This window comes from Callospermophilus lateralis, chromosome 6 (assembly GCF_048772815.1).
Source record: "Callospermophilus lateralis isolate mCalLat2 chromosome 6, mCalLat2.hap1, whole genome shotgun sequence".
NCBI classification, from domain to species: domain Eukaryota; kingdom Metazoa; phylum Chordata; class Mammalia; order Rodentia; family Sciuridae; genus Callospermophilus; species Callospermophilus lateralis.
In genome coordinates this window covers 22,165,709-22,187,013 of record NC_135310.1, presented here as the reverse complement: position 1 = coordinate 22,187,013, position 21,305 = coordinate 22,165,709, and the positions used below count along the sequence as shown (strand labels likewise).

Genomic DNA, 21,305 nt, shown 5'->3' with positions numbered 1-21,305 from the left:
TTGCTTAAGATATGAATATGGAATTTTTCTTTTTTCTTTGGCTACTCAAATAAAGAGGAACCAAATACAGGAATATCACCAAAATATTTTTTAAACAAATGAAACTTATGAAAAATAATGGCAAATAATCTATATTATTTTTTAATATTCTATCATTATATCTGAAAATTTTCAATTTATTTAACATTGAGTGTTTTAAAAATTATATACTTGCAATATGTATTGTCCAGATTTGTGAGCTATTTTCAACAAAATTACTTTCTATAGGCTATTTTTCTAAGAATATTGCAAAGAATATTAATTCTGTAGTACTAACAGGTAATTTTTGTATATGAAGCTTAATTTCATTTTGTATACAACTTATATATTTTACCTTAAAAATCTGAGTATGAGAAACCCTTGTCAACTCTTCCTGTTTTTATTAACAGCGATTTTAGCAACTTTGAGCTATCTTAAAATTTCTTTTAAGTGTCTCATTTGTGGTTATTACTTGATGTATAGTAAGTAAGTAGCAAGTGAACTTGAGTTCTAATCCTTTATTTTCCACATGTAATTTCAGGAAAATCAACTTATCTCACAGAGTATTGGTCATATCAGTTTTAAACAAAATCTCTTAAGGCTGAGGGATCTCTGAAATAAAAGGTTTTATTGAACACTTAGGAATGCTAGCTAGAAAAAGGACCAGGTCCCCTGACAAGTTCCCTCAGTTTGCAGCAGCAAGGCTAGATAGCATTTAGAACTATGTGTGGCTAGACTTAGATCCAAGCATATTTTATAATGAAAATTTGGGGAAAGAAAACATGTTTATATTGAGTTTACATTGGCCATAGATAAGAGAGTTACAATAATATGAAGTGGGATAGCATAAAGTCGTTCAAATTCTACATATTCCTAAGAAAAGGTCTATGTTCAGCAATGGGTCTCAGGAGCCTGGGAAATGGGCTTAAACCCTTGGAAAATTTTGCCTGCTAAAGTATTTTCATATTCCTGAGACCAGTTAATTCAAACAGTTTGTGCTAACAACATGATGATGTGAATACATCTCTTTCTTTGGAGGGGGACTTCTTCTTTAGTTGCCATCAGTCATGCAGGAATTGCATGCTTACATGACTGATACCCAGTAAGAACTGTGAACATCAACTGTGAGCTTTCTAGGTGGCAGCAATTTACAGGTACCTTCACTTAGCCATGCTGGGAGAATTAAGTGTACCCATGCAATTGTACCAGAAGCTTGCTTCTGGTTTCTCCTGAATTTTGCCCTTTGCACTTTTTTCCCTTTAGTGATTATAATCCTTATTCTTTTGCCATAATAAACTGTAGCCATGCGTGTAACAGGTTTTCAAGTCTGATGAGTTTTTCTAGGGAGTCATTGAACCTGAGAGCGATTTTGAGACCCCCAACAAAATATGGTTCAAGACACCATAATAATAACACTCCAGAAATGTTTCCTAAAATGTTTCAAAAGTCAAACAAGATTTTGCTACTTAAAGCTTAATAATTAACTTCTAAATTATTTAAGGAATAATAGTATTTATTGATCATTAATGAGTACGTGAGTTTTTTTTAAAAACATCATTATCATTTTTTCAGTTTTTAGGGATTTCAAACAATTTGGAGTCAAGATTTGAGTGATAGTGTTTTCTTTCATTGGCTCATTAGCATAACATCTATTTGATAAATATAAAAATCTCAAAAGAAATATTATATAGCTTAAAATCATATTCATTTTGAAGACCTGACAACTGTTAGAAATGATGTCATGTACTTCATAAATATATTCTCTTTAGTCTTTAATCTTCAGTGAAGCCAGATATATTATGAGTGTTGCTTCATGTTTGAGAAAAAATTAGCTTATAAAGTTAAAGAAATAATCATGGACATGCAGCTGGAAGTGGCTGAAGAAGTTCTTGGACCAAATTATGCTGGAAGTAAAGTTCATAAATGTTCTAATACTTCAAATTTTACTCTTAATGATGTGTTCTTATTCCTTCTCTATTAAATTCCTTGTACATCAATTTTATTTTTTCCTTAAATATTTAACAATGGCAAGTAATTTATCTAGGGATAGATAAAGTCTGTGGGAATATTTTAAATTGCAAATTCATTTTTATCAACACTTATAGGACTATTGTAACTTTCAAATTTTTTGTTGTGCCAGTTTTTATTCTTACATATCAAGAAAAAAGTTTCATTTCTTCTTAACTCTCAGAATTATGAACATGAAAATTTTCCTAAAAAATTATTTTTAAAATTTTATTTATTTAGTTCTTGTGGTGGTGAGTATCAAACTCAAAACCCAGGGCATTTTAGGCAAGTGATCTACCACTGAGCCCCAGGCCCATAGTAATTTCTTATTTTTTTAATGTCTATAGAATCTATAGTAATGTTACTTTTTTGCTGCTATTTGTAATTTGTATTTTCTGTCTTATCTATGCTCTTCTATTACTTCCTTTCCTCTACATACATTTGATTTAGTTTGACATTCATTTGCTAGCCTTCTAAAGGCAAACATTAATTTTTACTGTTTCCACTTTCCTTCATATGCATTTAGAGATGTAAATCTTTCTTTTGCCACTAAATTCCATAAATTTTAATAGATTATGGTTTTGTCATCATTCAGTTAATTTTTTTTCTAATTTCCTTTGTGATTTATTCTTTGCCTAAGGATTATGTATAGGTATGTTGCTTAATACCATACATTTGGCGATTTTCCAGATAGACTTGTTATTGATTTCTAATATTAATTCTGTATGGCTAGAGAACATTACCTGTATGACTTCATCCTTTGAATTTTATTGAGATGTGGGCAGGACTGGTCTATTGTTACAGTGTGGATGTGAGGTGTACCTCCAAAGTTTATGTGTGAGTCAACACAAGGTTTACAGGAGAAATAATAGGATTATGAGAGCCTTAACCCAATCATAAATGAATTCCCTGATAGGATTAACTGAGTGGTGACTGATGGTGGGTAGGGTGTGGCTGGAGGAGATGGGCATTGGGGGTTTGTGACTTTTAGCTATATATTATGTATGTGGCAAGTGGAATCTCTCTCTCTCTGCTTTCTGATCATCATGTGAGCTGCTTCCCTCTACCACACTCTTTCACCATGATGTTCTGCCTCACCTTAAGCCCCGAAGAATGGAGCTGGCTGTCTATGCACTGAGACCTCTGAAACTGAGAGCTCTCAAATAAACTTTCCTCCTCTACAATTATTCTTGTTGGATCTTTTAGTTGTACCAGTGAAAAAGCTAATTAAAACATCTATCTTGGTGACTATTTCATTTGAAAATCATGTATCTTCTGCATTGTTTGCTATCATATGTTACAAATTCTTATAAGATAAATTTGTGGACATTCTCATATTTTTGTATCCTTGCTAGTTTTTTGTTTACTTATTCTATTAGTTACTGAGAGACGAATGTTAAATATCTGTATTTGAGAATTTATATGTTCCCTTATTATTTTGCCAGTTTTTGGTTTTAAAACTTTGCCAAAAGTTTCCATTGGAGAAGGTCAAAGTTATCCCAATTGAGAATCACTGATCCAGACTAATCCTTTTTATGGGACCAGAAAAATCTTTTCCCTCATATGTAGCCACAACTGAAGGTCCAGAATGTTTAGTAAGCAGTCAACACTCTGGTTGGTGAGAACTCCAAGCTGCTATGTTTGAAAGTGCCTTTAATGTGTCCTCCAAAGCCTAATGGGATGAAATTTAATGATGACTGTTGGGTATTAGAGGGTAGAAACTTAATTGGCCTCTAGTGTTTAGAGGCAGGGCCTTTGCGGGTGATGAGGATGAGACAGGTCCAGAGGTTGAGGCCCCCCTGAGTAAATTCTGGTGGCTTTGTAAGAAGAGGGCAACAGACCAGGACACACACATGCATTCCTTATTTCTTGCCATGTGATACCTTGCATGGTCTTGAGACTCTGCAAGTAGGAAGGTCATTACCAGAAACCGGCCTTTACCTTGGGCCAGATCTATGAGCCAAAATAAATCTCTTTTCTTTATAAATTAGCCTGACTTGGGTATTCCATTATAGTAACAGAAAGCAAATTAATACAAAGGGCTTTTAATACTGTGCCTCTGGAATCTCAGTTCAGCTCAAATTCCCTGATAGCTTTCTCCAAGCCTGTGGAAGTCTTGCTTGTGTATCATCACCTCCGTTTTCAGTTAGGGACTCAAGTGAACTTCTTTGCAGATTTGTCAATCTCCTACTCTATGTAGGAGATTTATGTCACTCTGCTTGAAAGATTCTACAAGAGTCTGAATCCCTGTTCTCTGAATTTAATTTCTTTCCTTCACCAAGACTCCAGCTCTATTTCTGGGCTCCACCATCTAGTGCTGTGATTTGGATAATGCTCCCTGGCAGTAAGAAGAGGTTAATATGGAGATCATTATGTACAGCTCTCCTGCATCAATGATCACAGCCCTGAATTATCTTGGAAATAGTTGTTTCATATACTTATCCAATTAAAATGCTGTTTATACTAAGAACTTAGTACATGATAACTCTTACTCTTTTGTAACTGCTATTCTGTTTGGAATCTCAATATTTATAGCTTGCTAATATGTTCTCCAGAATTTTCCATTTGTCTTCTGTCACACCATGATATTGCCTGGGTTTCTTTGTCTGCATTATTGGGTTTTAGTTGTATCCCTTGATATATGTGGAAAATCTTGGATCCATGATTAATTTTTTTTAAGCTAAAGACTATTTTCTATGTAATGAATTGTATTACATTTCTTTTAATTTTAACCATTAGTTCCTTTACATCTTTTTTCAAATCTATGTATAACAGCTTAGTCTGCGCACTTTTATTTTTTTTCGTTTGGGACTTAACCTATATTAAGAGAGCTATTTTTTTCAACTATAGGTGATTTATTGCCAAGGTAAAAATTGACCCATGTTTCTAAATAAGGCTCAAAATTTTTTAAAAATTCAACAAAAACCTTTGGAAGATTGATTTTCTCATTAAGCACTATTTTCCTCACATCTTTTTGCTTGTTATTTCTTCAGAGCCTAACTTTTGTGATTGCTAATTTCATCATAAACCAAATTCCTAGCCTCTTTCATGACTAATGTAACAGGAAGGAAACTAATCAAGGATTCAGGGGCCAGAGTCCAGCCAAAACTCTGCCCCTAGCTAGTTGTATGGCTGACAAATTACTTAGGACATTTGGTCTCAGTGTCCACATCCTTAATGACCTTCATTCTTTATAATGTCCTTTTCAGGTCTAAATTCTATCTGGGGTCTTAAGAAAAAAAATCCAAAATGTTTGTTTCCCTGGAATAACTAACTCAGATTACTAAATAAGTGACAGTTATTAGAAATGGCCTTTTACTATGGTCAATAAAGGAAATATTGACCTTTATTGGCCATAGTAAAATATTGACCATTTTCCATATGGAAAATATGATAAGTGTAAAAGGATAAAAGCAGGTTGAAAAAGTTTAAATGACTTTACCCATGTAATTTTATATTATAATTATTTTAGGGGCCCATATTTTATTTTTATGTTCCTTCTAGTGTGTGAGATACATCTTGAATACTTTCATGTTTTTGTGATTTATATATTTCTAGAAAAGGAGAATGAAGGTCAAAATCACTTCAGGGAATGAAATAAATGCAGTTTTCCTCTTTTCAAAGGGTGGCCTTTTCTGTACTCCCTCACCGCCCCTCCTACCCACTTCATCTCTGCTCTAGGTGATTTGAGGCTCGGGGCTACTCCCTCACTGATTCTTAAGCTATACAAAGCCCGAGTTCAGGCATCTGTGCAGCTGGCGAACTTGTGCTGAATGGAGCTTTACCTTTAGTGCTGAGGGATGGATTCACTGAGATGCCATATTTGTACTACAAGAGCTCCAGTTCAGTGGAGCTCTTTGTCACGACGGCCAGTCATCATAAATCCAGGTGATCAGTGCACGGGCACTAGGGAATCTTAGGCAAGAAGTCAAATTTAAGAAATTTCAGTAGGCTTTTATGTCGTCATTGCAGTTGAGAATACTGCCATTTTGTTGTACCTTAAAGAAGCCAAACTCTTTCCTGTCAGAGTCTTTGCATTATACTGCACCTCCTGACTCCTGCACTCTTCTCCCAATTTTCACTTCCCATCATCCAAGTTTCAGCTGAAACATTTTCTTTAAGGCTGCCTTATCCAAAATAGTTTCACCTCTGCCTATCAAAAGCAATCTCAATTCTGCAATTTAATTTTCCTAATACTTTGCTTTTTAGCTACTTATCATTATCCACAATTAACTTGTTTGTGTCATTGTTTATTGTCTGTCTCCCCAAATGATCATTTCTATGTCCTTATAACTTAGACCCTGCCTGGCTCATAGCAGCCACTCAGAAAAACATTTGTTTTTTTGTAATGAAAGAAGGAATCAATGAGCAAAACGATCGGGAAATAAATTCTCTCCTTTTGCTGCTTCCCTCACCAAAAAGCTGGGCAATTAGTGCAAAAAAATATTACTCTCATTATTCTTTGTTTATTAATTCAGAGAACATGTATCTAGTGAGGTACTATTCTAGGCCAGAATTCCTGGTTAGGAAAAACATTATTTATTTCTGCAATCAGAAAACTTGACACCTGAACCAGCAGGAATTACGTATGTAACAGAAAAAAGATTTGGAATATTAAGTCTCAAAATGAATCATTTAGAATATAAGTACGAATATACAACAGTAGTTATAGTATTACCAGCAACAAACTCTGGTCTGATAGATTTGACAAGTGAAAAGAAAGACTCATGTTTCACCTCCCATTAGAAATGATACACAGTCCCTATTCATTCATGTAGATTTCAACCTTATTACTTGTTCAAGGCAATGAGACCCTAGCAAACCAGATGCAAGAAAAGAGCCGAAGGGTGCTGGTACAGCAGACCTTGTTTCCTGTGTAGATGCCATCACCACCAGCAGGCTCCATGTCCCCAGACCATGTCCAGGATGAATCCAGAAGGACCAGCTCTGTGCATAGCAAGTCCAGCCTGAAGCAGCACATTTCAGCAGAGCCCTGTCTGAACCAGCCAGACCCATGCCATCCACAGATGTGTGAATGAGGACAAGTAATCTCAATTTTAAGCCATTGATTGTAGGGGTGGTTTGTTATAATTGAAGAATGTGAAAATATCCAGATAGAAGCCCCAAATCTCTGTTGCAGTTCTAAGAAAGTCAAATGTATAGTTAGTTGATTCTTGATTGATGCTGTTCTAGTCTTTTTTTTTCTGTTATAATGAAAAGATCTGCCAAGAACAATTAGAGGAGGAAATGTTTATTTAGGGGCTCATGGTTTCAGAGGTCTTAGTCCATAGATGAGTGGCTCCATTTCTCAGAACCTGAGGTAAGGCAGGACATTATGATGTAAGAGTGTGGTGGAGGAAAGAAGGACAGGACATGGCCACCAAGGAGAAGGAGGAGGAGGAGGAGGAGGAGGAGGAGGAGGAGGAGGAGGAGGAGGAGGAGGAGAGAGATATTCCCTCACAATAGACAAAATATATTCCCCAAAGGCATGTCCTCAATGACCCACCTCCTCCAGCCACACCTTTTCTTCCTGCAGTTACAACTCAGTTAATTTCTATCAGAGGATTAATTCACTGATTGGATTAAGGCTTTCATAACCCGATCATTTTATCTGTAAACCTTCTTGCATTGTCTAACACATGCATTTTGGGGGATACCACATATCCAAACCATAACATATTGTTGGATATGCAGAAATTATTTAGGAAAACATGAGAAACATGAGTAATTCTGTGAGTACAAGAGTATACTGGGCTTATATTGCACATTTATACAATAAAAGGAGCAAGTTTTACCCCCACTGATCACATTCACCTTCCCATTTAATGTCAATTTAGCGTGTTATAGAAGAGGTTTTAATTGCCCTATAGTGTTTATTACTGTATTAATTCAGGCATCCTGAGAGAAAATTATAACACCTTATATTTATTGTGTATTTGGTATGACAGATATGGTTCCAGGAGCTCATTATTCATTTGAAATGCTGCAAAGATATGAGATACATATAGATTCCTATTTTATACTCGAGAAAAGGAAGGTACAAATCACTTGAGTAATCTGCACCTGAACATAGAGCTGGATGGTGACACAGCTAAGATTCTACCAGGCAACATGAGGCCAAAAACCAGCATCAACATATATAACCATAATACAGCATTGAAGTATTTCTGGCCTATGACTTATCTATAACCCACATGTGATAGATACAGAAACATCTGGTTTCTCAGTACTATTACCTTCAAAAAATCCATATAGCTCAAAATTGATTTCAAACACTGGCTTTGGTAATTCAAGGTTGGCTAGGTTCTGAGTCTGTTTCTTTGCAGTGAGTCATGGATCACCTAGTTGGGCTTCTGTCCATTGCAATGCTCAGGTAGCAGAACATTAAAGATCAGAACACCAGCAATGAGACTCTGAGGGTATAGGGTCTGAAAAGCACGAGAGAATGCTGTAGGAAAGCTGACAGGCACACAGCTTATCTCAGTGACTGTTCAGGATACAATGATGTAAAAATAATAATGGTAATAATGTGAAGATACCAGTTTACTAATTAAGATGGGCAATAACAAATTTGAAGTTATTTTTTAAAAAGAAAAATGTCATCCAAAGCCATTATTATTCCTCACAGGATGAATATAGTTGTTTTTATCTACAAATTTGTATATTAAAGAAAGCACCTGTGCATAATTGAGTATTATTTGTCCCAGATTCTAAAATGATAATGGGAGCTTCATTATACCAGGAATACAAAAAGAGACTTTGAAGATGAACTCCTGTGAATTTTAGGACATGTGGATATTAAGAACTTTTAGCTACAATCTTCTTTTTACTTAGTGATGGGTAAGTCCTTGGGATTGAGTGAGATATAAAATGGACACCTCCTAGTTCCTAGCACTGTACTCAGTAAGAACAAATACAGTAGTTCACAATTTTCTGTTCAGAGCGCTCTTTCCCCCAACCTTCAAACAAGACAGAAGAGACTTTCATATGACCTAGACAAATGTCTACTTGATTCTTGAATTTCCCTCTGCAGGAGGAATGTACCATTTCTGGGTGCTATGTAACCTCATATCTGATATACTTATTGGACTGTCTTGAACTTACCATATCCCAGACCAAACTCTTGACTTTCACTTCTCTGTTAATGTGACCACCATCCAACTGTTGGTCAAGTCAGAATTAAAGGATCATTCTTGCCCTGCCTCCTTCATGCTTCACATCTCACTGAATATTATCTCTAAATTTCATGTTCTACTGTCACAAACTGAGTTCCAGGCACCATAACCTGTGGTTCAGACTGCAAAGGCCTCCAAATAATTTCCCCTGTTCTTCTCCCATTCCATTCAATCTGTTCACATCAGTCAGAATATTTTTTTCTTAATGTGAATCTGATCCCTTACTTTCTTCTGTAAAACCCTTTAATAGATGCATATGTCACTTAGAACCAGAACATTGGCCCTGCAATCTCTCACTCCTCTGCTATCTTTATCTCCTTACCTGGGGTTTATCCAGGGGAAATGGTCTATAGTATAGACTATTTTTAAGTTGTTGAAAGAATTGAATGATTGAAGACATGTAAGTCACTTAGAATACTGCCTTGCACATAGATATATAGATATATAGTTTTCCACTAAGTTGCAGCTGTTGTTTATCTGCTTTATACCTGCTCCCACAGAATTCAAGAGCAAGAGCTATACCTATTTTGTTTGATGCTCATAACAAAATGTGTGGAAAATATGATATGCATATTTTAGAGTCTTAAATATATACTGAATAAAAATCTGCATTGAGAGCATTTTAGCTTATAGGAAGTTAATTTTGTATTGATTTGAAGTTTAGCTCAATCATTTATGTTATTCAAATATTGGTTTTAGTTCATCTTTAGGACATTCAAAGAAGTTATAATCTCCTATACTAATAAAGAGTCATATCTATCTTTATCTTTGATACCATGATTAGATCACTACTGAATTAATCAATACCTCTTTTAGAAACGTTGAATTTAAAATATTTTATGAATTTAAAATTATATAAATCTTTGTTATTTTACAAAGTCTTATTGACCTCTAAATATATAGTAACTAATCCTTTTAAATTTCCCTCACATTTCCAAAAGTTGTTCCTTCTAAGAAAACTCAGTACACCAAAAGGTCCAAAATAGAAAAGACCTGCATTAAGATGTACTTTATATTTACCAATGTTTTGCTTTAAAAAGTTTTTATATTTAAATCGAATGTTACCTTAAAATAGCATCTTGCTTCTTACATTTTTAGACAATTGATTTTTCAAGTGTCTGGATATAATCTGTAAACTCATTCAAGACACTCTTGTTTTATTGATACAGGGATTTTAAATCTTAAATGAATCACAGGAATCTATGTGAAAATGAATCCTTTAGATTTTGCCAATGTTCAGCAGAGAAATACACTTCCAGTTAAATTTTGAAAGTCATCCCTGGAAGGACTTCATGTTTATATCAAGTAAGAAACTGAACAATTGTTAACAAGATTTTGTGCTAGGCGCTTGAAAAGAAATGTCTTTAAAAACCAACGTCAACTGACATTAATGACCTAAGCTAGTTACAGAACAACCAGGAGATGAAAAGTCCTGACAGAATATGCAGCTCCTATAAAACACCTAAAAAAAGTGTCAGCTTCTTAGGCGGATTTTTGTAAAACAGTAAACAACCTCAAATGAAAAAAAATATTAAATGGCAGGCATATTATCCCACTGGGGAAACAGATAATGAAAATCACATGTTTTAGTGGTGCATAGGCATTAAGTGAGATGATGAACTCAACAATTATTTGTATTTGATTAACATGGACAGGCAATCAATAGAGTCATCAGACTTGGGTAAAAAAAGAAACACAGCTTCAGAGGTTTTGTGAAAGTTTTTGCTTAGCTTATCTAGAGTATCACTTCAATTTTGATAATGAATCGATTAGCAGTTGACTAAGAAAGAGTTTGTTTTAAATGGAAAGAGGATTTTTTCCCTAACAATGGTTTAGACAGTCTCCCCAGAATATTAGCTTGGATCTGCAATCTAGCTGACCAGGGAAGCTCCCGACCTACGCTGCTAGTGGCTTTCCTCTTCCTGAAAGGAGTCAGGGTCTTCATTAGGCCATTCTCTGGTGCCCTTTACTTTTACACTTACTTAATTAACCATTTAAGCATAAAGTTATGCTGTCATATTTAAGAGGTTCTTAAGATGCAGACACAGAATTGCATTTCTAAAACGAATTCAGCTGAGGAACTATAAGGTTATGTAGACTTCAACTTTCTGACTTCTCTATCTTCAGTATTGCCAGCCAGAGCTATCTCTAAAAGAGCTTTTATGTTGCTCTTTTTCTTTGAAAGACTCAATCTTCTGCATCCAGCATCAATTGCAACCCTCCCAAGACAGTTCCTTGATAATGCTGAGTCAAAGGGTGAAATTTTCAATATCATTTGAGCCTCTCAGGTTTATATGTCCCCTGAGTCTTAGGGACCTATGGGTCTGTTTCCCTCTTATACAATTAACTATTGGAACTATCACCCCCTTCTCCTTTGCATGTTCCTCAGGTTGTTCATCAGGACAGTTAATATTCCTGCTCCTAGATCCACCTAGTAGTCTCCTCTTTCTTACTCTAAGTGATGGCAGGAAAATATTGGCCCCCAAAGTATTCATATCATGATCCGTAGGACCTGTGAGCATGTTACCTTATCATAGCAAAAAGAACTTTGCAGATGGGGTTAAAGTAAAAATTTTGAGGCAGGAGATTATCCTGGACTTTCTAGATGGGTCAATTAAGGGCTCTGTAAAGGGGGACAGAGAGGCAGGGGAGTCACAGTGATGCAATGTGTGGCTTTGAATATGGAAAGAACAGTAAGCCAAAAAATGCACACAGCCTCTTGGTCTGGAAAAAGAGGACCTAGAAGTAATACAGCCCTGTTGCCACCTTGAGTTTAGCCTAGTGAGACCCATTTTGGATTTCTTACTTCTAGAATTATAAGATAATAAGTCTGTTGTTTTAAGCCACCAAGTTGTGTGAGTTTGCTATAGCGTAGCAACAAAAGGAAACTAGTAAAATTTATGCTACCTATAAGTGAGACGCTCATATAAGAAATATATACAATGATAGGATGACCTTGGAATTGAAGAAAGGGTAAAGACAAAGATGAAGGATGATCAAAAAAAGCCTAGATTTCTGCGTTAGGTAAGGGGATTTTCAAGTGAAATTCTAAAAAGTACATCTTGAGTTTTCTTTTCTTTTCCTTCCTTCCTTTTTTTCTTCCTTCCTTCTTTCCTTCCTCTTTCTTTCTTCCTTCCTTCCTTCCTTCCTTTCTTTCTTTCTTTCTTTCTTTCTTTCTTTCTTTCTTTCTCTCTTTTTTCTTCTTTATTTTGACTACTTCTAGTAAAATAATAAAGGATGGAGATAAATTGTGAAAAAAGCTATTAGGCAAAAATGGGTGAATTAAGAAATTTTCAACAAGTCCAGATTTCAAATAATCTAAAATTAGGAGATTCACTGAAGGAAAGAAATAAAACCAAGGGTGTAGTTGCACAACCATTTGTTACTACATCAGAAGAATCAAAAGTTAAGACATAAGGCAGGCAGAGGGCTCTTTGAAGAGATTACAATATTACGTTGCATGAGAGAGGGGAATTAATATTACAGATGGGATTAAACCTGCTAATCAGCTGAACTCTAGATAGGCTTTTGCCTTAAATTACTCCTTTTTTGATATTAAAAATATGTTACCTAGTTTCTACTTACATTTCTCTGGTATCCTCTTATACACATTTTTGTTTTCGTGATTTTTGAAATAGTATTTTAGATGAGTCTTGTATTCAGCATAGTTTTACATTTTTTCTTTAGAATCTAATTTAATATATTATTTTATTATAATGGGTGGATTAAACCAATATTCCTTTGGTTTGAAATGGAAGATATACTTTGTTCAATTTCTGCCATATTCTTCTTATGTTAATCTTACACTTTTTACAGTTTTTCACTAGGTGTATTGTTAGCTTCTCCATTGCAGTGACCATATAAGAAAATTGATTTTGATTATACCCAGCACCCACAAATTTTCCTCATGTTCTCTCCCAATTGGTATTACATTTTCTTCTTAAACAAAACTAATATTTTGAGTTAAATTGAGTTAAATTATTGCTTACATGTATAGATATAAAAATTCTTCATACAATGTTAGCAAACTTACTTAATAGTGTATCAAAAAGGATTAGACACCATGACTAAGTAGAATTTATCTCAATAAAGTATGGCAGTTCAATTAGAAAATGAAACAACATAAAATATACCACATTAATAAAATAAAGGCAAAATATAACACGATTACTTCAATTTTAACAGAGAAGGCCTTGACAAAAGCCAACACACTTTCATTTTAGAAACACTTAGAAAACTAGTATTAGAAGCAAACTTATTTAATATGATAAAAGGTATTCATGAAAAACCCACAGAAACATCATGCTTAGATATAAAAGACTTAAAGCTTTCCTTCTAATATCAGGAAAAAGAAAATGATGTCAACTGTTATCACTGCATTATTTATGGTGTTAGAAGTTTTAGAAAAAGCAATTAGACAAGACAAATATGTTAAAAGTACTAAAGCTGAGGGATGGAACTAACTGAAACTATTTTTTTTTCACAACTGATATGATGCAGTATATGGAAAATACCAAATAAACCACAAAAAGAAGCTCCTATATCTAATAAACAGACCAAGAAAACCTTCAGTTTTGCATGAAAAATCATCCTACAAAAATCAATTGTGTCAGGTTACAATTATGGCTCAGTGGCAAGGTGCTTGTATGAGGCACTGGGTTTCATCCTCAGCACCACATAAAAATACGTATATAAATAAATAAAGTTATGTATCCATCTACAACTAAAAAAATTATTAAAAATCAATTGTGTCACTGCACATTTGCAATGAACAATCCTAAAATGAAATTTTTAAAAAGTTTCACTAACAGAGCATCTCTTCCTAGAAATAATACTTAAGAATAAATTTAACTGAGGGGGTGAAAGACTAAGTACACTGAAAACTGAAAACACCATTTTAAAAGTAAAAAAGCACAAATAAATGGAAGGGTATTTAGTGGTCATGGATTGGAATGCATAGTATTGTTAATATAGAAATACTATCCAAATCATATCCCTTGTTGAGTCAGATTTGGTAATGAAGCTTTTTGAAAAATCTCTATGAGATGCTTATCTTAAATTTTATTATTTACTATTTCTTTTTATGTTTAATTAATACTATTTTAATTTTCATGGTGACTTTTATTTAACCTAAGTTTAATTAGAAATTTAAGTTTTTGTTTTCAAATATATTAGAAGATGATAACAATAATTTAAAACTCAAAATTTATGGATTCAGAGATGTGGGCTGAATATTAATTTTTGAAGTATGTTGAGACTTGTCTACTAACAAGGATATTTTAAAAATTTTCCAAGAATTCCATGAAACATATTCACATGCCCCCTTTTTTTGTTGAGTATAAAGGTCTACGTATACTCATTACTCAAGTATGTTAATTGTGCTGCATTTTTAAAAAATCCCTCCCAAACTTTGCCAACTGGTATGATAGACTGCAAAGAGAGATTTAAACAGGAGGGAGAGACTTTTATCAATTACTTTATATCTTGATGCTGTGTAATTTTGTAAATAAATTTCAAATTTTATTTCTCTCATATATACTGACTCTTAATTCCCAGTAATGACTGAAAATTATTGTGATATCTGAAAATAAATTCTATCTTACATTAACATAACAACCTCCATTTTGTTTTGGTTGGTATTTGTTTAATTACTCTTGACACCTACCCTCCCTGCCCCCAAGAATACTTATGTGCCCCATTCACATGTGACAGTAAGTCACCTGAGGGTCAGAATATGTAGACGTTGTATCTGTTCTCTATGAAGAATACATGTCATCTTCATCAAAGAACACTTGTCTGTTTTCTTTCACAAAAATGTGCATTTGCTTCTGTCTCCAAGCTGAGCCCGCCCCTCAAACCCAGGGTTTCATTTTAGACACTACAAGACACTAAAAATGAATGGTAATGGGAATTTTAGTGATGAGTTGGAGCTCACTTTTAAGCTTAGTGAAGCTAAAGGTGAAAGCTTCAAATTCCACTCAAACCTTGCAGAATTTAAATTCCAAAATCAGTCAGTTTTGATCTAGCCCTAGCCAATATCTCGTTATAACACAAGATGGTTTTAGAGCCACATGGAGTTTTTTAAGAACATGATTTAAAGTTTTATCTGGAAGACACTTGGGATATCTTTGTGAAGTGTTGGAATATGAAGGTGTTTCTGGGGGTCATAATGACATAGAAATAGTGTCTGCTAAATGGGCTACAAGAAAGAGAGCTATGGCTTGCTTCAAGCCCCAGTGGCCTCATTGATTCTCCAGTTTTGCTCTCAGAGGTGCACATGAATCTGGGTTATCAAAATGAGATTACCTTCTTTTGAAAGTGTCATCTTTATTTACTAACAAAGACTTATTAAAAACTGTAAAAATACTTCAAAAATTTAAGATATCTTAGAAAATATTGAATATACAGTAGATAGACAAAAAGTAGGGAAGTATCTATAATTGTTCATTTTTTCATTGCTATTGCAAAATACTTGAGACAGGCTAACTTTATAAACAAAAGAGGTTTATTTAGCACACAATTTTTTGAAGTTCAAGTGCATTGTGCTGACATTGGCTCAGCTCTGGTGTAAACCCTTTTGAGGCTATCTCACATCATGGTTTTGAGGCTGTGTCACATCATGTTAGGAGGGCATGTATGAGACACCAGGTGCCAAAATCTCTTTTGATCACTTCCAAGCAGCCACTCTGGGGACCTAGCTCCCAACATATGAATCTTGAAGCCAAACCACATCTAAATAATGCAAGTATCTATTCAAATACCATCTGTTGTGGTGAATACAAACAATTTGAGCCTAGATTTCTGTGACAACGGTGATGTTCAGCCACAGATGCTTGTTTCTCTCTTAAGATGTTATTATTAGCTACCTACAGTCCTCCTTCTCTCTTCACATGGCCAGGCTTCATGAAACTCAGATCTCAGCTTAAGAGCTCTCTCTTCAAAGTTGCCCCTCTGACCACTCAATCTAAAATATCCTCCTCTGTGTTCATATCACATAACTCTAAAAATCCTCTACCCCATTCACATTACTGTGTGAGAGTTTGTTAAAATTGTCACTTACATATCTCCTTCCTTCTCATTCCACTTATGGATTCATGTGCTGGGTAATTTTTCATTGGGTGGCAGACATTGTTAATTTTACCTTTTTGGTTGTTGGATATTTTATGTCTGAAAATATTCTTGAGCTATTTCTGGAAATTGGTAAGTTATTTTGATCCTTTTGTATCTCTCTTAATGCTTTATTAGGGAGCATCAGGGTACTCTTTAATCTAGGGCTAAGTTTTTCTCGGACTATGGCAAAACCCTCCTTAATACTTTAATTCCCTGTGAAGTAGGAAGTTTTCTGCTGGGGCACTGGGAACACTTACTACTTGCAGTACTGTAACACCTCCAGGCACTGTTCCTCTAATTATTTGGGTGGCTTGTTTTCTCAGCCTTAGGTAATTTCATCATGTGCATCAGCTTGCTAATATTAAACTAAGCAGTAGTTGAGGGAGATATATTCCGGACTATTCTGTCTCTCTCTCTCTCTGTAGCACTGTACTTGCCAGTATTTTTCCATGTGACCTCTGGCCACCTTGGCTTTGCCACATTTTTCAGGTCAACTTAGCAAATCCACTGGGCTGTTCCTGGGTTCCTTCCTACCTTCTTGCATCAAGGTTTAGAAATCTCCAGGCAGTAACCTCAAAAATTGGAGGGCTCATCCCATGTATTTCTTAATGAGTGAATAAATTGTTCTGATAAATGTCAAAGGAATAAAACCTGTTCAAATTATTATCGAAAATGCTGAACACCTACATAAAGTTTCTCACAAATGATATCACTTGATTTAAATTACATGATGCTGCTACATCTTTTTACCCTTTATGAATATGGTTCACACTATAAATTATAGAATATTGTGCTAGTTTACATGTGTTCTCTAAGATATTGCTTCATGCTTTTCTTCTTTTCCCGATTATGTTAATCTCTGGAGTAGTTTTAAGTAATTGAGAAATTAAATTAAAATAATTTAAAAAAATTTAAAATCATTGTTATACATAACTCCTCATGACGTTTTAAATAAAAATTATTTTAGTATCTAGATCATAATTATTTCAATTGAATAAAAATAAATGTTTTTACACATTTAAAAAAAATCAACATTCTTGTATTTCATTTTTTTTACTGTCCATTTGCTAATTAAATTATTTTAACTGATATTCTGTAAGAATAGCATGCATCCTGTCAAATCATGATTGGTAGAAGTAAAAGTAGTATTTTCCTGTTATTGGCATCAGAATTTATTTGTAGAGGAAGTCGTATTCAAGTTTGGAATGAGAAACGGTATAGGAAAGAGAACCAAGATCTGATGGGAAGAAAAGAACAACCTTTTGAAGAATTGTATTAAAATGTTGTCACAGGCATAAGAAATAAGGGTTCTTGTGTACTAGTGAGAAACACTCTAGTTTTCTGTTACAGAGTCACCCTGTTCCTCCACAATATGCAGCTTTATTTCTAGGCGCCAGCTAGGGAAAGGGACTCATAATTGGGAAACGGATGGAGTGGCAGAAGCTGCCAGACGCTGTGAGTGTGCCTCAGAGCCCAGCACTGAGGCTGTGACACCACCCAGCACAGCAGCTTTCACTCCTGACCCTCCAAGGGGGCCACCCAGGAGTCCTCTAAGGCTGCGCACAGTCCATGCCACCACCACTACCATCTAAGGAAGACTCCAGACCAGGAGGCAGGGGAGCTGAGGGCTCTGTGTTTTAAAGTGCATTTTACAGATAATTCGCCAAAATAATATCCTCACCCCAAACCCAAGACAACTGAACAGCAAAAATCCTTTAGAATTTTCCGTAAGTGCATTTGACAAGAGCGACATGGATAAAAAACAATTTAAAAGCATGAAAATGGAAGGTTGCTTTATAGATTTTTTTTTGAGAGAGAGAGAGAGAGAGAGAGAGAGAGAGAGAGAGAGAGAGAGAGAGAGAGAGAGAATTTTTTAATATTTATTTTTCAGTTTTCGGTGGACACAACATCTTTATTTTATTTTTATGTGGTGCTGAGGATCAAGCCCAGCGCCCTGAGCATGCCAGGCGTACACACTAACACTGGAGCCACATCCCCAGCCTTATAGATGTTTTTCAGCAGCTGTTTCAGTACACATTCCTTACACCTTACCTGTGGTATATTTAAGACCACATGCAAAACTTCAGCACACTCACTCTTTAAAAGATATTCACCAGGTGTTCCTACTTGAATAATTTGTCTATCATACCCTGGTTCTCCTTCATTTTTAAGATCTCTGAAATTTAGCACCACTTGTAACTTCCGGAAAGGGAGTCATCTTCAATGAGGGTGACACACAGGTTTTGATCAATGACGAAGGGGGTTTGGGGCTCCTACCCCCTAAGCCATATATATAGCTTCAATTGGTCTGCAACACAAAGCTTTCACCGTAGAATGTGCCCTTCTGTGTTGGTGGGCTCAAGGGCAGGAGGTCACACTTTTCTCTGCTTCTAGCATTGACATGACATTTGACTTTATAGAAGTCAGCATGACTCAAAAAAGTGCAGACACATCGTAGAACGTTCATTTCATATACTTTTCAAAACTGTGAGATCTTGAGTTTCTTGTACATACTCTAAACCAATCTCTTATAATATTAAACCTTGGAGAGAAACACTTCAAGTCTAACCTTTATGTCAAAAAAAAATTATTTTCTTCGTGTTACAAGTCATTTTGATTTCAAATTTTACTCAGAGGCAGAATTTCTTAAAAGGCTAACTAGTTTTATTTTTACCCTTCTTTTGAACATGACATGAACTATGGCTCAAGTCTCCATATCGCTGGAGAAGTAGTTAGTAAATATCAATAAGTGTAAAAGTAAATAATCAATCAAGGTTGGGCCACTCAGTAGATTTGAGCAAATAGATGAAGGAGTCAATCTTCCTGATCAGTTTGACTGGCCATCATTTTCAGTGATCATGAGCAAAGGACCCACTTACTATTTTCAGGTCACTTACCATGAAGGGGGAGAGCTAAGAACTCTTGTTGAAGAACAGGCTTTACAAACTTCAAGAGCTTCCCAAGGTCCTCAGGCTAATCGTGTCTAGGTTGGGATTTATGTGCCCACCTCCATCTCATTCAGCACTTCTCTGTGATCCAGCTCTGCTGACTACTTCCAAACCCCTTAGATATCCTGTGATCTTTTTTTCTGTGTTCATCTACCAGGAAGCTTGATGCCAGTCCTTCTTCTTGTCTTTACCTGAGCTATGCTGACCCCTTTACATCTCAGAGCAGACATCACTTTCTGAAGGAATCCATCACCACCAACACACATCTCCTATGACCCTGGACCTGTTGGAATATGACTCATGTGTAGTTTGTGGGGAAGAATCTAGAGAGGAAGCGCATCAATTAGCTCAGCTAGGGAGAAAACACAGTTATCCCAATGAGCTCATGTAACAAGGGGTGAGCTATGGTCAGTCAAATATACTTGGCCAGTTCCCTGCTCTACGAGAAGCAAATAAGACACTCTGACAGAGACAATGGGTTATTTTCCACTACCTATTACATATTGTAACCATCTTGAATAAAGCCACATTTGCCTATTCAACTCTGTGTAGTACAGTTTTTCCTTGATGCCCTCTTATGGCTGGCTCACATATACACCTGAATTAAACTGGGGCTACATAACCCATGGTAGATGTGAATATTTTGGAAGGTAATCATGTTTAAAAAATTCTAACCCACTTAATCAAATGTCAGTGAACCCCCAATTGGTGAGAAGATGGATTCTTTTTACACTTGAGGGTGAGATTGTTTTTCATTAAAGCTATTCTTTTGAGATAACATTAGGAAAAAAAATCTGGTCACTTCTCTGGCAGACAAGATTGAAAAAAAAATGTCCCAGGAATCAAAACCATGATTGGTATGTGTCAGAGAAAAATCAGTTTTCTAGTACAGTTCACGTAATGATCTTGACCACAATGTTGCAAGCTTGCTGAGCTCTTACTGTGAGGTCCCAAGTGCCTCGGTTATATTTTTCTCTGATCTAGACAGTGACTGATAGGCTCTGTGATTTAGTGGTAAGGAGTACAGGACATGGAAGCCAGATGACCTGGATCCAGGGAGACCTCAGCTAGTTGCTGAATATTTTCCATCTCAATAAAGTGAAGAGCCCCAAATTTGATGACTAGTGAATGCTCAAGGAACTTTAGCTGTTGTAATTATTTCTACCATCATCTTCATCATGACTTCAGTACTGTGAAGAAAAAAATAAATAGAATATTTTATTTTTACAACTTTCTACCAAAGAGAGAATCATTGATGGGTAGTAATGCTAACCTAAAATAGACTTTAGCCTTTTCTGGATTTCTTCATTCGTACATAACTCTGAGCTCTATTTGTGAGACGTTTGTCTTTCTCTCTCCCCACCCCGATCCCTGCATTTTTAGTGATGGATGGGCAGACAGAGATGAAGTCATTGAAGGTTATGAGGTGGAAGCCAACGGGGGAATCACGATAAAGCTGCAGTCTCCGGAGGTCAGGTCATTTGATGATTATTTCCTGAAACTGAGGCTGGACACTAATACGCGGAATCCCTGGTTCCCTGAATTCTGGCAACATCGGTTCCAGTGCCGCCTACCAGGACACCTTCTGGAAAATCCCAACTTTAAAAGAATCTGCACAGGTAACTCGTGTTCACAAAATAACACTCCAGAGCTTTGGTCATCTCCGTCAATTCCATTACAGGCTGTTGAATGAGAATAGAAAGTGCCAGTGCTGGAGATCCAAAGACAGAAGGGCTATCTTGCTGTATAAAATAGCTAGAACAAAGTAAGCATGTATAACCCCCAGGGATTCATGGTGCTGTATTCTGGGAAGACTACTTTGATGTATCAGAGAGCAACTGATAAGAAGAGTTAGCCTAAATAAATGAAAAGCCAACTGAGAAATCGGATTTCTAGCACTTGAGCCAGAAGGAAGATTTATTGCATGTGTTCTTAGGAGGCATTACCACAGAGATCAGTAAGCAACACTGGTTTGATCCTCCCCCCCCCCACTACCTTTATGACTTGCTTAATACCCATATCATCATATTCTATACCACCAACATGA

The 21,305-nt window shown here is 35.7% G+C and overlaps 1 protein-coding gene across 3 annotated transcripts in view; it reads left to right on the top strand.

Annotated features, from left to right (window-relative positions):
- Positions 1-21,305, top strand: part of Grm1 (glutamate metabotropic receptor 1) — a 376,580-nt gene that overhangs the window by 251,179 nt on the left and 104,096 nt on the right. For all 3 annotated transcript variants that reach the window (XM_076859661.2, XM_076859662.2, XM_076859663.2), the window contains exon 3: positions 20,642-20,877. In XM_076859661.2, the coding sequence (XP_076715776.2) occupies positions 20,642-20,877 (236 nt within the window). The remainder of the gene's footprint in view (positions 1-20,641; positions 20,878-21,305) is intronic.